The sequence below is a fragment of the Oryctolagus cuniculus genome, chromosome 18 (assembly GCF_964237555.1).
Source record: "Oryctolagus cuniculus chromosome 18, mOryCun1.1, whole genome shotgun sequence".
In the NCBI taxonomy this organism is placed as follows: Eukaryota; Metazoa; Chordata; class Mammalia; order Lagomorpha; family Leporidae; genus Oryctolagus; species Oryctolagus cuniculus.
In genome coordinates, this window is record NC_091449.1 from 59,752,099 (window position 1) to 59,769,078 (window position 16,980).

At 48.1% G+C, this 16,980-nt stretch overlaps 1 protein-coding gene across 2 annotated transcripts in view; it reads right to left on the minus strand.

Moving 5' to 3' along the window:
• ADAMTS18 (ADAM metallopeptidase with thrombospondin type 1 motif 18) overlaps nucleotides 1-16,980 on the minus strand; it is a 157,561-nt gene that overhangs the window by 84,441 nt on the left and 56,140 nt on the right. The window contains exon 4 of one of the 2 annotated variants that reach the window (XM_051847029.2): nucleotides 1,735-2,023. In XM_051847029.2, the coding sequence (XP_051702989.2) occupies nucleotides 1,735-2,023 (289 nt within the window). Of the gene's footprint in view, nucleotides 1-1,730; nucleotides 2,024-16,980 lie in introns of both variants that reach the window. The other variant, XM_017342378.3, reaches the window with a different exon arrangement.

Below are 16,980 nucleotides of genomic sequence, written 5' to 3' on the forward strand. Positions count from 1 at the left end.
ACCGAGGTCAGGGAGCCCCTCAGGACACCGTTAGCCGGGGGACAGAGCAAGTCCAAAGGGTCCTGGGAAGGAAAAGGGCATTTGGAAAGCTCTCGAAAGTACCTGCACACTAACTAGGACAGGAAGATGCTAGGACTGTAGCCACCGGTACAACCGTAATGCCAGCTCCCTACAGAGCACAAAGAGAAGGTCACAGCACTCGGAGTTAGGTTTAAAAACTCCAGCCGGCCAGGTATCTGGCTTGTGACCTTGAGTCTCAGTTTCATTACCCCTGGAAAGACCGTGACACTTACTTATAAGGTGGTTCTCAAAACGAGCTTTGACATCTCACATTGAATAAATATCATTACCCCCAAAACTATGTACTATTATATACACGTGTCAAATGGAGTACCCTAACGAGGACATTTCAACAGCACCAAAAACGCCCACACAAATCACAGTTTCTGAAACACGGTCTTTCCCTGTTTCTCCTGATTAACAGGACAGGGGCCCGGATCCCCCTTCTACACGAGAGCCCTCCTTAGCCTGTGCTGTCTGGTCGGGAAGCCACCTGCCACTCACGTCTACACAGTCTGCAGAGCACGTCTGGGACAACAGGAGGAAGGAGGTTTTACTTTTACTTTTTAAACAGCAGTCATTAATACAGTTAGTGAAAACCTTACGAGTGTGCTTGAGACAATGTGAGTATGTAAATCAAAATCTAGACACAGATCAGTCTTCCTGATGAAAACTTATCACCTGAACTGAAATTGTACTGAAGTAGGGGCCGGAGCCAGGGCACAGTAGATTAATCTTCTGCCTGTGGCATTGGCATCCCATATGGACACTGGTTCTAATCCTGGCTGCTCCACTTCCAGTTTGGCTCTCTGCTATGCCCTAGGAAAGCAGTGGAAGATGGCCCAAGTCCTTGGACCCCTGCACCCACGTGGGAGACTCAGAACAAGCTCCTGGCTCCAGATTGGTGCAGCCCCAGCCATTGTGGGTATTTGGGGAGAGAAGCAAAGGAAGGAAGATCTTTCTCTCTGTCTCTCCCTCTCACTGTCTGTAACTCTAACTCTCAAAATAAATAAAATCTTTTAAAAAAAAAAGAAATTGTACTGTAAGAAAATTCTAGATTTCCAAAACTTACCATGGACAGAATATAAAAGCCTCTACTAATAATGTTGCATCAATTACATGTTGAAATGATCCTATTTCCTTTCTATTGATTTACATAAAATGCTATTAAAATTCATCCATCCATTTGTTTAAGCCATGTTTTGATGTGGCTGTGAACAACCTAACATCACATCTGGGGCTTGTGTTGTATTTTCACTGGGCATTCTGACTTACAAAGGCAGCAGCTGTGCCCGGGTCACAAGTCACACCCAAGGGCACTGGACTTCACTGCCCCCTCCTCTCTGGAGCATCTCGCCTTCACGTGCTCCGAACACCCAGCCGGACACCTGGGCACTGACCCAGACGCAATTGTCACGAGTCTGCATACTCTGTCCACAAGCCCGGGACCCAAAGAGCCATGGAGGAAACCGTGCCGAGGCCTTTCCTAGTTTACCAGAGAAAACCAGCTCCTCCCGCATCAGCCTGACGGGGACAGCGCCCATCCACCTCCAGGACACCACTGTGGTAGGGACTGCGGCAGCCCCGTTCTACCCTGCCGAGCCCCCAGCGGCGCTTGAGACAGCCCGGCGAGGCCCACACCAGAACAGAACAAGAGAAAGTTTCCTTACATACATTTCTTGCGTCGTCCACAAAAATGCTGCTTTTGCAGCCTTCGAGGGTGGTGCCGTGTTTCTTGACTCTGAGAGGTGTGGGGACCGTGACCGTGACCTGGGGAGGGACCAGGGCGATTCCAGCCGGAGCCCAGGGGGCCGCGATAGCGCTGGACCGTCTCCTCCGCTGTCCTCTTGTACAGTACATGGGGATGGTGACCTGCTGGGGGGCTGTAGTTGTGTTCCTGAGCCAGCAGCTGAGGTAACGGCGAGATGAGGAATTCATTCTGTCGTGTCCTGATGAGACCCGACTACAAAGCCAAACACAGAGACAGCGTTCAGGATTCCTGCTCCCTGACTGTTCAGGTCTCGTTTGCAGCCCTGTGCACTGACTACTTCCCAGGTGCAGGCACTGTGCTGAGTGCTGCCCATGTACCTCTCGCTTGTAGCTGCACCATTACCTGTTGGTGTCACTATCACGCCCGTTTTACAGAAGGGGAGACTGAGGCTGAGAGACTAACTGTGAAAGCAGGTAGCGGCACCCAGAGTTTTTGCCCTTCAAGAGCAGGGCTTTTCTCTACTCAGCTACAGAGGCACTGGGAAAACACTGCACTGATGGCTGAACATTAAAGCACCTTACCCTCGGAGGATTTGTAGGGTAGTGAGTGAAACAAAGTTGGCCCACCTGGATTTCACATAAACCCTACATCCGAGGACTAGCATAGATGGCCAGGAAGGCGTGAGGGGTTCCCTCTAAGCCGGGGTCTGATATCGCAAACCTGCACTGTATGCACACTGCACATAGCGCACTGTACTCTCACCTCTGGACACAGAGCCCCTGGGCATCCAGGCCCTGCTCTACAACACATGGTCAGCAGGCCAGCGGCTTCAGCTCACTTAGAATCAGAATCTGCATTCTATTAAAGGCCGTGAAAGACTTGCATGCCTCTTACCATTTGAGAATCATTGATATAGCTCAGTATTTGAAAACTCTGTTGTGGGGTTCACACTGTGGCACAGTAGGTAAAGCCTTTGCCAGCAGTGCTGGGACCCCACATGGGCTCCAGTTTGAGTCCCAGCTGCTCCTCTTCCATTTCACCTCTGTGCTAATGGCCTGGGAAATCAGTGGAAAATGGCCCAAGTGCTTGGCCCCTGCACCTGCCTAGGAGACTCAGAAGAAGCTCCTGGTTTTGCATCAGCATAGCTCTAGCCATTGTGACTGGGGAGTGAGCCAGCCAGCAGATGGAAGACCATTCTCCCTGTCTCTGTCATTCTGCCTCTCAAATAAATAAATCCTTAAGAAAAAAAAAAAAGCTTTGTTGTACATTAGATTCACCCAAGGATGTTAAACACACACTTGCCCAGGAAGAATCCCATTCCATTAAAAGGAGACAATCTATGTGGCTGATACATCAAACTTTCTTAACCACCCCCAGGATTATCATAACGGATACACACACATGTGAACCACCGCTCTGGGCCAGAGCTTCTTCCAATGGAGAGATTTCTTCCTGCTCTGAGCACATTAAACAGGGAGACAACACAACCGCTGCTCAAGTCCTCCACACACTCTGCACCACAGCAATTTAGATGGCTGGTGATGGCAGTGATTGATTCAGTATTTATGGAGGTCCAGCTGAGAGCCAGGCACTCAGATCAGGGAAGGCAAGAGCGGTGAGCTAGACACACACGGTGTATGTGTACGGGTCACTGGGAAGACCCAGGCACCTGCCAGGATGGGGCACAATGCTAAGTGGGGTGTTGAAGCCATGGAAACTTAAGTGGATGAACGGCATCAGAGGGGCTTCCTCCGGCCTTATTTCAGCTCCAGGTTGGGGTTCACTTGCTCACTCCTGGATGGAGACCCAGAGCGCACAGTTTGGTTCCGATTTTCCTGTCGCTGCATGCACCTCTTGTCTTCTGAGAGACTATCTTGCCAGCTGTGACGTGGACATCTACATTGGTATCTGGAGCCTGGGCACAGGAACAGGTGACTTTCCTTTCTCCAGGCACATGTCGTGTACCCCAAGTCTTGGCCCTGCCCTAGACACCAGTGTAAACACAGAAGGTACACAGCAGGCAAATCAAACAGCACAAGGGCTCACGGAAGTGATGGAAAAAGAGAAGTTACAGGCAAGATTAAAAAAAAAAAAAAGTCCAGATTCTACCATTCCTGGAGATCCTGTCCACCTGTCCCCTGGATGTAACTCTGAGGAGCCCACCTTCCCCAGCCCATCCTGGTCGTGCGGGCGGACCCGCCTCCTGTCCTCTCCAACACAGTCCTCCCCTGCCAGCCAGAGTCCCTGTCCAACATAAGTGAGTTCAGACTATGCACTCTGGTGCTCGTCTCTCTTCCTGGCCCTCAAATCCCTGTGTAACCTGCTCCCTGCTGACCCTGCCAGATTTACCGGTCCCCCCCCACCCCGACACCACGCCCAACAGGATGCTGCACCCACTTTGTGAACCTCCTCCTTGCAGGCTCACATGCTCCTCCTTTTCCCTGAAGGCACCTCCCACCGGCTTGCTTGGCTTTGCGGGTGCTCAACGCCGACATCTCAGCTGAAATCTCACCTGCTCAGCACCCACGGCAAACCCCCCTTCCCCGTTTCACAATGCTCATGGGCCACAGTGTGTTGGCTTCATGCCTATCTCCATAGAAGGCAAAACAGGGGCTGGCACTGTGGCATAGCTGGTAAAGCCTGCAGTGCCGGCATCCCATGTGGATGCCAGTGTGTGTCCCAGCTGCTCCACTTCCAATCCAGCTCTCTGCTATGGCCTGGGAAAGCAGTAGAAGATGGCCCAAGTTTTTGGGCCTCTGCACCCACGTGGGAGACCCAGAAGAAGCTCCTGGCTCCAGATTGGAACAGCTCCAGCCACTGTGGCCAATTAGGAAGTGAACCAGCAGATGGAAGATCTCTCTCGGCCAGCACCACGGCTCACTAGGCTAATCCTCCGCCTTGTGGCGCCGGCACCCCGGGCTCTAGTCCTGGTCGGGGCGCCGGATTCTGTACTGGTTGCCCCTCTTCCAGGCCAGCTCTCTGCTATGGCCAGGGAGTGCAGTGGAGGATGGCCCAAGTGCTTGGGCCCTGCACCCCATGGGAGACCAGGATAAGCACTTGGCTCCTGGCTTCGGATCAGCGCAGTGCGCCAGCCGCAGCGCGCCGGCCGCGGTGGCCATTGGAGGGTGAACCAACAGCAAAGGAAGACCTTTCTCTCTCCCTCTCACTGTCCACTCTGCCTGTCAAAAAAATAAATAAATAAAAGAAAAAGAAGATCGATCGATCTCTCTCTCTCTCTCTCTCTCTCTGCCTCTCCTCCTCTCTCTGTATAACTCTTTCAAATAAAGTAAATCTTTAAGAAAGGAAAACAAGATGTGACCCTCTCCTCCCACCACCTCGGACATACAATTGCAATGCACACTTGTTGAGGGCAGGGGCTACACTGGTAACTTGGCACGTGCCACCTCGTATCTGCCTCTTAAGTCTACTGACACACAGCAGGACAGAGGGGTGCTGGGGGCTGGCCAACATCAGAGCCCGAAAGCAGAGTCTGGAAATGACAAGTTCAAGGTGGCCGATTTCAGGTGTGAAGTCAAGAGTATTCCATGCAGGAGTTCACAGTTACCTGTCAGATAGAACTGGGGTTGGGAGTGGGCATCTGGCACAGTGGCCAAGCTGCCCCCTGGGACACGAGTGCCTGATTTCCATGCTGGCTCCACTGCTCCCTTCCAGCTTCCTCCCTAATGCACATCCTGGGTGGTGACAGGTGATGCTGGAGTCCTTGGTTTCCTGCCAAGGACGAGGGAGACCTGGATTCAGCTCCAGGCTCCTGGCTGGGGCCTGGCCCAACCGTGGCTGTTACGTGGGGATCTGGGGAGTCCAACAGTGGACTAACAGTCCTACCTGACTGCCTCTCTACCTTGGAAAATGAAATGAGAATAAAAAAAATTAAAAATAAAAAAACTGCATGCAGACAAAAGACACCTACTTGCAGGCTCCCATAGAGTCAGCACTTAGAGAAAGTAGTGAATTAGTCTTGAAAGCCCTCCAGCCTTATTAACTTCCTCACTGAGCTCAACTAACCAGACGAACAGGTTTGCAAATTCTCTGTTTTCTCACTGTTTCATCAAAACTGCAGGCTTCCCAACACCTGGTAGAAGCTTCGGTATTGAGAAAGCAATGAAGAAACTAATGCTCATCCCCTCTGGGTACAAACACTCCGGCCCCACACCGTCCTGTCTCACCGTTTACACAGTAGGACAAGCATCTAGAGAAATCATTTCACTGAGACAAAGTTTTCTTTTCCTGGTTTCAGTTGATGAAAAAGCCTGGAGTCTGACAGAATGAATATGTTTTACAGCTTAAAAATAAAACCCAGTGCATCCAAAAGCAGTCATCTGTTTATTCACGGCGTGCGTGAAACGTTGTGAGCTGCCAGACACGTGCAGCTCTTGGCCGAATCCCATGAGGCTGTGCTCCAGTGTGGCCTCCCATCAAATGGGGGCAGTGGGGATGGAGAAAGTCAGGCTCACATGTGGAAGCAGACACGGTATGAAGACTCAGGTCGGCGTTTAACAGGAGACAGTAACCAAAGTAGGCAAAGTCAGTGCACGGTCACAGAACACAGGACAAGCGCTTTCACGGAGACTGGAAGTCCGCTCCTGGTTCCTGCAGGGAAAGTCTAGACAGAGCTCGGAAAGCGATGGCTCAGAATTAAGGAGGAGAAAAGATGGCAGGAGTTGGAACAAAGCCCAGACTCATGTAGAAGCAGAAGAAAAGGCCGGCTCTGTAATGCAGTGGCTTAAGCCGCCATTGTCAGAGCCAGGATCCCATATGAGTGCCGGTTTGAGTCCTGGCTGCTCCACTTCCCTTCCAGCTCCTTGCTGGTGGCCTGGCAAAGCAGCAGATGACCAAGAACTTGGGCCCCTGCACCCATGTGGGAGACCTGCAAGAAGGTCCTGGCTCCTGGCTTTGGCCTGGCCCAACCGTGGCCACTGCAGCTGTTTGGAGAGTGAACCAGTGGATGAGAGATCTCTTTTTCTCTCTCTTTCCTTTGTTCTAACTCTGCCTTTCAGAGAAACAAATAATAAATCTTAAAAAAAAAAAAAAAAGAAGAAGAAATTCGAGACCATCCTTGTGTTCCCATAGAGAAGAGGAAGGTTTCCACGTCCACCAATGTGATGACATGAGGACAGTGGAGCAGCTGCCCCCAACTCCCCTTTCCCTTAAGCCAGGGATACAGACCTGCGTGGTGCCCCCTACAGGACGCTGTGCAGAAGGGCTGGCTCATAAGGAATCTTCCCTCATTAATAGTCCACCTTTCTCAGTTTTAAAGACTAAGAAACTGAGTGATATGATTTAGCTACTAACCTTAGAAACAAAATAGATACTCGACAAGAGTCAATTTTCTTTTCAGATATTTTATGATTTTACATTCTAAAAGAGAAAATAAAATGTCTTATGGGTTAGCAGTATTTTTCCTATTTTGGATTTCAATGGCAGAAGTAATTCTCAAAGGACTCTCATCAAATAGAAAACATACTTGATGGAATGCCACTTAATTTTCCTTTAAAAGGGTCCTCCCTTTAAGTCATATTTCCATTTCAACGAAAACCTTAGATTTAACAGGAAAAGAAAGACGGAAGTTTTCAGAAATACCTGACAAATTCAGCAGTGGCCTGAGTGCACAATTCATTTTTATGCACTTGATCTTAGCCAAAAGGCCAAGAAGTGAGGCACAATTCATTTTAAAAAGTTCAATGTAGGGGCCGGCGCTGTGGTGCAGTGGTTTCATCCATCCCATATGGGTGCCGGTTCTGGTCCCCACTGCTCCTCTTCCAACCCAGCTCTCTGCTATGGCCTAGGAAAGCAGTGGAAGATGGCCCAAGTCCTTGGTCCCCTGCACCCACATAGGAGACCCAGAAGAAGCTCCTGGCTCCAGATCAGAACAACTCCAGCCATTGCAGCCATCTGGGGAGTGAACCAGCAGATGGAAGACATCTCCCTCCCTCCTTCCCTCCCTCTCCTTCTCTCTCTCTCTGCCTCTCAAATAAATAAATAAAATCTTTAAAAAAAGTTCAATGTGGACAACCTCAAAGATCAATGATAATTAGAGTAAGATACAAGCTACCTGAAGGGAAGAATCTTGCCTCAAAGGATGTGATCCCAATACTTACATCTATTATATAACCCAAAAAATGAGGCTTAATGGTCTGATACAATTGAACAGGACTTCAAATGGAATTGCATCAATAAATATTAAGGAAATTTCTTAAAATAAGATAATAAAAAGAGCATTATTCAACAAGGTACAACAAAGTAATCCCCAGTAGGCTGGCTAAAAAATACTGGCAAAGGCATATGTTTACAGTAATCATAAGGAAATGATATTTTACTTTTTAAAATCTACAACTTAAAAATGCAATTATTTCACTTTAACAGGTTGAAGTGAAATGAACACTATGAGAAACGGTGACTTGATCAGCCCTCACCCTGACTGTTGATGAGCAGCTTAATATGTTATCCCTCTTAGTATTTTTTTTGTTTGTTCTACTTAATACTTTTGGTTGAATACTGTAATCAATACACAATTCTTCTTAAGTGCTGAAACTTAACTGAAAAGTGATTGCTGTTAAATATAAGAGTGGGAATAAAAGAGGGAAGAGATGTGCAATTTGGGACATGCTCAAGCTGACTTACCTCAAACAGTAGAGTTAGAAACATACCAGGGGATTCAAATTCAATCCCATGTACCAATGCCATCTCACTAGTCCCAGTGATCAATTTCTGTTCACAATTGATCATAATGATAGGACTAAGAACCAAAGGGATCACATAAACAAGAATAGTGTCTGCAAATACTAGCTGATAGAATCAAAAAGGGAGAGAATGATCCAACATGGGAAGTGAGATACACAGCAGACCCATAGAATGGCAAATGTCCTAACAGCACTCTGGCCTCATAATCAGCCCTTAAGGCATGCGGATCCGGCTGAAATGCCCATGAGAGTATTTCAGGCATGGAAATCCAAGACACTCTGGGGGAAAAAAAAAAAACCTAAATGAAAGATCTCCACGAGTGAGATCCCAGTGGAAAGAATGGGTCATCAAAGAAGGAGGTACCTTTCTCTGAAGGGAGGAGAGAACTTCCACTTTGACCATGGCCTTGTCTAAAAATGATCAGAGTCAGTGAACTCAGGGGGCTTCCATAGCCTTGGCAACTCATGACAAGAGCCTAGGGTGATTACTGATGCCATAAACAAGAGTGTCAATTTGTTAAGTCAACAACAGGAGTCACTGTGCACTTACTCCTCATGTAGGATCTTTATCCTTAGTGTGCTGTACATTGAGATCTAATGCTATAACTAGTACTCAAACAGTATTTTTCACTTTATGTTTCTGTGTGGGAGAAAACTGTTGAAATCTTTACTTAATGTATGCTAAACTGATCTTCTGTATATAAAGAGAAACGAAAATGAATCTTGATATGAATGTTAGGGGAGAGGGAGTGGATAAGGGGAGGGTTGTGGGTTGGAGGGACATTATGGGGGGGAAGCCATTGTAATCAATATTCTGTACTTTGGAAATTTATATTCATTAAATAAAAGTTAAAAAAATGCAAATATTATCAGTGAAAATCCTTTTTAAAAATGCTATTGAATGCAAACAATAACACTGAAGAACACATCATTGATTGGTTGCTTGACACACAAAGTTGTAAGGAACAAACTGCAAGGACAATCTCAGAATCACCACAAGGATTCAGAAGATGTAGGCAACAGGAAACAGAGACCGACGGCACAGGGTGAGTGCGGGGAGGACAGCAACCAGAGAAACCGAAGACTAAGAAGAAAAAGCTGCGCAAGACGTTTTGTGAGGAAAACCAACGCAGAAGGAGGCTTCAGGGTTGCATGGGACAGACGCAAGCGTCGTGAGCACCGGGCACCATTCTCCAGATGCCACTTGGGACACTCGCAGCCCACAGGGGAGCGACTGGTTCCAACCCACCTCCTGCCGAGCAGACCCCGGGAGGCAGCGAGGGATGGCTCGAGTCCGCGGGTCCCTGCCACCCATGAGGAAGACCCAGACTGCACTTCCGGCTCTGACCTGGCCCAGTCCTCCCTGTTGCAGACGTCTGGGGAGTGAACCAGAAGACGGAAGATCCCTCTCTGCCTTTCAGTAAAAATGAAAACAAAATTTTTTAAAAAAGAAAAATCACCATTGTACAATGGAATGGCGCAAAGCATTAAAGGAAATGCTTAACAGGGAGGACGCCGCCTGGGAGGAAAATTTTAATTTTGCTGCCAGCTAGCTGGGCTCAAGACTTCTGAACTGTTTCCTTTTTTTTTTTTTTTTTTTTTTGTCCATCCGTGAAATAAGAATAGAAATACCCTAACCTGGGTTTTCCAAAGGTCAACTGGGTTTTTATGCATCAAGGTGTTGAGTCGTGAATGTCCCAGAAAATCTTACACTGACCATCACAGCCAGAGGGGCCTTTCCAAAGAAAATTAGCAACCCGGGATGCTCTACAGCTGCTTCCCAAGTCCCAGGTGAGAGCGGGAGGAGGCACTGACATCACTCATCAGGTGGAGGGCACAAAACCAGTGCCCTCCTCCCGGGCCAGCCACAAGCTCGCAGCTCTCCAGAGAGGGCTTGGGCTTCACACACAGGAACAGGGGTGTGTGGGCATCACCACCTGCAGGTGCACAGACGGTTCACGGACAACCTGGAAGGCTCCGAATCAGGGACACCCGCTCTGGAAATAAATGGGTGATCCAGATTTCCTTTTACTGTCACAGGGACAAAAAAACATCTCTCACTTTTTGGAGGAAAAAAAAAAACAAATGTCTATTTCAACAAAAGCTTAGCACTTGCCACTCATCCCCCCAGTACCAATCTGACCAGGCACAGGACTTCCTACACCAATGTCATGTAGTGGGGATGGATGTCTGTAGAGTCGGAAACGCATGAAGTTCCTGCAGAATGCTGGCCGGCGCGGTGAGCCCCAGCGGAAGCAGGGCCGGCGGTGCTCCGAGTGGGTCAGATGCACAAAGTGCTGGTTCTGTGGCGCTGCAATGCCCTCCCGCTGCGTCCCCACCTCCCGGCCGAGTTCCCAAACCTCTCTCATCTTCAGGTCATGATCTATAAAATGGGACTAACAGAAGCACTTGTCTTGGAGGAGTTTTAGAGCATTAAGGAAGCTAAAATTTTCTTTCTAAAGATATATTTTACAAGTCAGAGAGAGAGAGAGAGAGAGAAATGGGCGCACGCGTGCAAGAGAGAGCGTACCAGCACTCTTCCATCCACTAGTTCATTCCCCAGATAGCTACAATGGCCCAGTGCTAGGCCATGCTGAAGCCAGAAGGCTCATCCCTGTCTCCCATGTGGATGACAGGGGCCCAAACACTGGGGCCATCTTCTGCTGCTTTCCCAGGCCACGAGCACGGAGCAAGATCAAAAGTGGAGCAGCTGGGACATGAACCAGTGCCCATATGGGATGCTGGCATCACAGGCAGTGGCTTAACCCACTGCACCACAACACTGGCCCCAAGTTAATACTTTTAAAGAGCTAAAACAGTGCTTGGCACAGAGAAAACACTCAATACACATGTATTATATTTAATTACTTCAAGGAACGAAAGCAAAGAGGTCAGCCTTTCCCTTTTAAAAAATATTTTAAGTTGTTATTTATTTTCATTTTATTTAAAAGGGAAAGAGTTGGAAAGAGAGAGGTGGGAGGAAGGAGAGAACTGCTATTTGTTGGCTCATTTCTCAGATGCTCCAATAGCCAGGGCTGGGCCAGGCCAAAACGGGGAGCCTGGAACTCAATCCAGTTCTCCCGCTTGGGTGGCAAGGACCCAAGTACTCACACCGTCACCTGCTTCCTGCCAAGGTGCGCGTGAGCAGGACACTGTAATTGGAAGCAGAGGCAGGACTTGAACCCAGGCGCACCGACACATGGCGTGGATCCACGTGGATCTTAACTGCTGCACCAAATGCCAGCCCCACCTTGTCTAACAGTGTGTTTATGTCACAAATCGTACCTTCATCTGAACCTAAAATACTGGATAGTGGCATCAATGAGCAACACAGCCATGCAAGTGTTACAAACGTAGCTGACAGGAGAAAAAGAGTTGCTTTACCCACAATCACAGGTTTTAGTGGGGACGGGAAACAGGGGCACCAGGTGGACAGGAAATTGCCAGGCTGCTCCTCTCACGGGCCCCTTTCTTGGGCCTGTAACTCTGCTCCCATGAAGCTCCTAGATTGCAACACCTGATCCCCCTAATCCCAGCTTTTCCATTCTGCAGCCCCAGACTCTCATCTGTCTGTTCGACTCAAAGAGGCAGAGCGTTGCTTTCCGTGTGGCCGCCACTGTGGGGGAAAGGATGGCTTAATTTTTAAATTTCCTGTTGACATGACAATGGTACATTTTAGGGGGTACAACGTGAAAATTTATTACATGTATAATAAAATCAGGGAAATTGTCACTTTCATGCACTTAAACATTTATCATTTCTTTGTGCTGAAACATTTAAACTGCTCTCCTGGAGTTTTTGATAAGATTTATTGATAAGCTGCTATGCTAAGTTACCCTGGAGATCATGGAACATACTCCTATAACTGCATTTGGGTATCCATCAGTCAATGTCTGTGTCCTCCCCTCCATCACTCCCATCCTTCTTATGCTCTCATGGCCATTATTTTATTCTCTGCTTCTAGAAAAATCAACTTACTTGAGATGGTGGGAAAATCCAGTATTTGTCTTTCTGTGCCTGGCTTGTTTCATTTAACATAATGTCCTCCAGCACATTGTAGGATTTCAATGTCTTCTATGCTTGAATTATATTCATTGTGTGTGTGTGTGTGTGTGTGTGTTTCGTTTTGAAAGGGCTGCTTTGGACCAGCCTCAAAAACTAAACGGATGGTTACTGCAGGGACAAACAAAGCCAGGGACTTGCTGGAGAAGATGGCAGCATGGAGTGTAATGACCACGAACTGGAGCTCCTGTCATAAGCTGTCCATCAGCTGGATGGAGCAGGTGAGGGGCAACCCCTTCCCTCCAAGCCCATCCACAGAGGTTCACCGAGGACTCTGCCTATGGTTCATGCAGCTGCACCACGCACCAAAGTGATTCATTCAGGTGACTCCTGGCCTTGGGGAAGTAGGCAGAGTCTCTGCACACCCTCACTTGGACTGTTCACAGTTAGTTCCAACACTCCATGAAGCTTGGGGAAGCACAGGCAGAGTCTCTGTACACCCTCGCTTGGACTGTTCAGTTAATGCAAACACTCCATGAAGCTCAGAATGAGTTATCCTTTCTTCTCCCATCTCTAACCAAATCCAGTTAAAAACCAGATTAGCTATCGTGGCTCTGATTTATGACACTAAGATGAATAGATTCAATCTCTCTTCTCAAACACTTAAACTGCAATCGTGACACCGATATAGATTATGGCCTCTACGGCTCTTGACAGACACTAACATGCTGCTGAAATTTATTTAGTTAATATTTCTATTGGAATAAGCATTAATGACTTCAGCAGCCCAAATCCCATGAGATCAGAATATAGCGGTTCATAACTCAACATTGGTTTGGGAGGCGTAAGCATATTCTGTCCAAAGTATGAGTTTGCCTCTTCTCTGAAGGGTATACACCCATAAAAAACTGTTCTTTTTTAAACTACGTATTAACATCCAAATGGTTGACAGATTCGTCATAACTGATAGCATCAATTTTATTTTTATTTATTTATTTTTTTTGACAGGCAGAGTGGACAGTGAGAGAGAGAGACAGAGAGAAAGGTCTTCCTTTTTCCGTTGGTTCACCCTCCAATGGCCACCGTGGCCGGCACGCTGCGGCCAGCGCACCACGCTGATCTGATGGCAGGAGCCAGGTACTTATCCTGGTCTCCCATGGGGTGCAGGGCCCAAGCACTTGGGCCATCCTCCACTGCACTCCCTGGCCACAGCAGAGAGCTGGCCTGGAAGAGAGGCAACCAGGACAGAATCTGGCGCCCCAACCGGGTCTAGAACCCGGTGTGCCGGCGCCGCAGGCAGAGGATTAGCCAAGTGAGCTGCGGCGCCAGCGATAGCATTAGTTTTAGAGATGGATGTTCGGCACAACAGTTAAGACGCTCCTTGGGAAGGCTTGGGATGCCAGCAGCCCATATCAGAGTGCCTGGGTCTGGGTCTCAGCTCTCTCCCAACTCCAGCTCCTGCTAACGCACATCCTGGCAGGCAGGAGATGACAACTTAAACTCCTGGGTCCCTGCACCCCTGCAGGACACCCGGATTGAGTCTGGGCTCCTCACCTCAGCCAGGCCTGGGCCCTGCTCTTGTAAGGCATTTGGGGAGTGAACCAGTAGATGGGAGATGGCTCTAACTCCGCCTCTGCTTTTCAAATAATATTAATTTCAAATTTTAAGTGTATACATGCTCATAAATGCATCTATTTTTATAAGCAGTCACCACCTGTGTCTCAATATTTCCAAATTAAATCAAGTAGTGTAATCTTTTTATTTATTTTTTTGATAGGCAGAATTAGACAGTGAGAGAGAGAGAGAAAAGTCTTCCTTCTGTTGGTTTACCCCCCTAAATGGCCACTATGGCCGGCGTGCTGTGCTGATCCGAAGCCAGGAGCCAGGTGCTTCCTCCTGGTCTCCCAGCGGGTGCAGGGCCCAAGCACTTGGGCCATCCTCCACTGCACTTCCGGGCCACAATGGAGAGCTGGACTGGAAGAGGGACAACCAGGACAGAATCTGGTGCCCCAACCGGGACTAGAACCCGGGGTGCCGGCACCGCAGGCAGAGGATTAGCCAAGTGAGCTGAGGCGCCGGCCAAGTAGTGTAATCTTGATCAATAGATATTGAAGAGTCCCTCGTTTACTCTGTGCCTTCCCTTATGTCACCACTTACCAGACACTGTGCAAACATCTGATCTGTGAAATCTCAGCAGACTCTCAATACAGTTCTAGTCAGTGTAGACTTTCATTAGCTCCTCTGTGTCTCATAGGGTGTCCGAGTTCACAGCATTTTCTCATTTTTAAGCACACATTTTAGGGGTTCAATAGAGGATCCAGGATGTGACTTTGTGGAGACGGGAACACAAGGATACCAGACTCTGCAGGTGTCGCTCTCGGAACAAACCTCTTTGGGGCTGGTGTAAGGTAAGCTACCATCTCCTGCTTGCTCTGTGCTGTTCCTCTCACCACTTTGGACAGCTCAGCAGACAACAGGACACAGGGACAATCAAGTCTTCCTTAGCAACGAAGGCTGAGGTCAACGTACATTAAAATCAGATCAGCCTCTCAATTTTCATTCTAAAGACAGGAAAGGAGGTACCAGCATTGTGGAATAGCAGGTAAAGCCTGCAGTGCTGGCATCCCATGTGGCTGCCAGTGTGTGTCCCAGCTGCTCCACTTCCAATCCAGCTCTCGGCCATGGCCTGGTAAAGCAGTATAAGATGGCCCAAGTCCTTGGGCCCCTGCACCCACATGGGAGACAAGAAAGAAGCTCCTGGTTCCTGGCTTCAGATCGGCACAGTTCTAGCTACTGCAGACATTTGGGGAGTGAACCAGTGAATGGAAGACCTCTCTCTCTGCCTTTCTTCTCTCTGTGTAGCTCTGACTTTCAAATTAAATAAATCTTTTTTTAAAAGAAAAAAGATATGAAAGGAGACTATCACCACGCTCAATGATGACACTGAGAAAGCTTCTCCCTTCTTCACGCATTAGCTATGCCCGGGAAGAGGGGCCTTGATGTTTGCGAAGAGATGGTCCTTCCCCCATATTCACCAAAATCATGCTCCTCCTTTTGTTTGTTTGCCTAATTGAAAGGTAGAGAGAGAAAGAGAGAGTTCTTCCACCCACTGGTTACTTCCTCAAATAGCCACAGAAGCTGGGGCTGAGCCAGGCCCAAGCCAGGACTCTGCAACTCCATCCTGGTCTCCTACACACTCAGCCATCACTTGCAGCCTCCTCAGATGCACATTAGCAGGAGGCAGGAAAGGAAGCCGAACAGGGACTCAAAACTAGTGACTCTGCAAGACAGAATGGCAACCTGCCAAACGGCAACTTAACTACTGTGTCAAATGCTCACTCTTCAGTTGTGTTTTTTCACGTGGATTTCAAGATCCAGACTTGTACTCCTACCCCTAATTCCCCTGTGCAACAAAGCATATCCAATTAAAAGGGCATCTGTGTGGTTAAAAGCTGGACAAGTTTTAACATGCGATGGATCTCTCAAGTCCCCACCTCTGTGAACCCTGGGATCTCATACCCCTTTAGTCCTGCATTGCCCAGGGCTTAGAACAAAGCAGTGGCCTTTATCTTTATCACTCTATTCCCAAACCCTCTTGCTCCAGAGTTCTTTTTCCCTGCATCATCATGCTCTGTTACAAGAAGAAACCTCAATCAGCACAGGGATTTCACGCTACTGTGCAGTCCAGGCCAATTCAAATCCCCTCGGGTCCCTTGTACCTCTCTCTTGCACTCTTATGATTCCCTACTCAGCTCTAGCTCAGCTGGCTCCATTGCTGTCCCATCGGCAGGGAAGCCCAATGCCCACCTCGGAATCTTTGCATCAGCCCTTTCCTATGCCTAGACTGCTACCCTCCACCCAGAAACCTCACTTCATTTATGGTTTTTCCCCAAGGCCACCTCTCCAAACCACCCTATCAAGATGAAGCAGTCCTTGTTTTCCATCTCAGTCAGCTTTACTTTTCTCCAACAGCCCTCATCATAACTCGGTGGTCAATCACGCAGCCCTTTGCTTCTGGGTTTACTGTCCATTGCTCCTATTGCCTCCACTAAAGCTGGACACTGTGTCTATCTGACTCATCTTTGAATGTCCGATATCTGGCATATGGCAGGTGTTCTGTAAATACTTGTAGAATTCATTAAACTACAGTAGTAGTATTAAGGCAGATATGAAAACAAGCAATACATTAATTCCTACATTTAGGGAATTCTACTGTGGGAGAAAACACAGCCGATGGATACATACATACATACATTAAATCCTGATTCATGCCCCTCCCACAGGTTTGCATACCATCCTGCAATATATCATACACTTATCAAAGCAGTGAATACTTCCATATTCTCTCCCCCTTTCCTTGTCATGGAAACCCCTGGAAAAGGAGAGGTAACTCTGAATTTAATTTTGTGCCCTTAGAACTCTGATAGCATTGGCAAGATACCCAAGTCATGCTGAATCAAAGAGAGAACACGTAAAAACTAAGTGGGAGCGCAAAGTTCCAGTCGACCA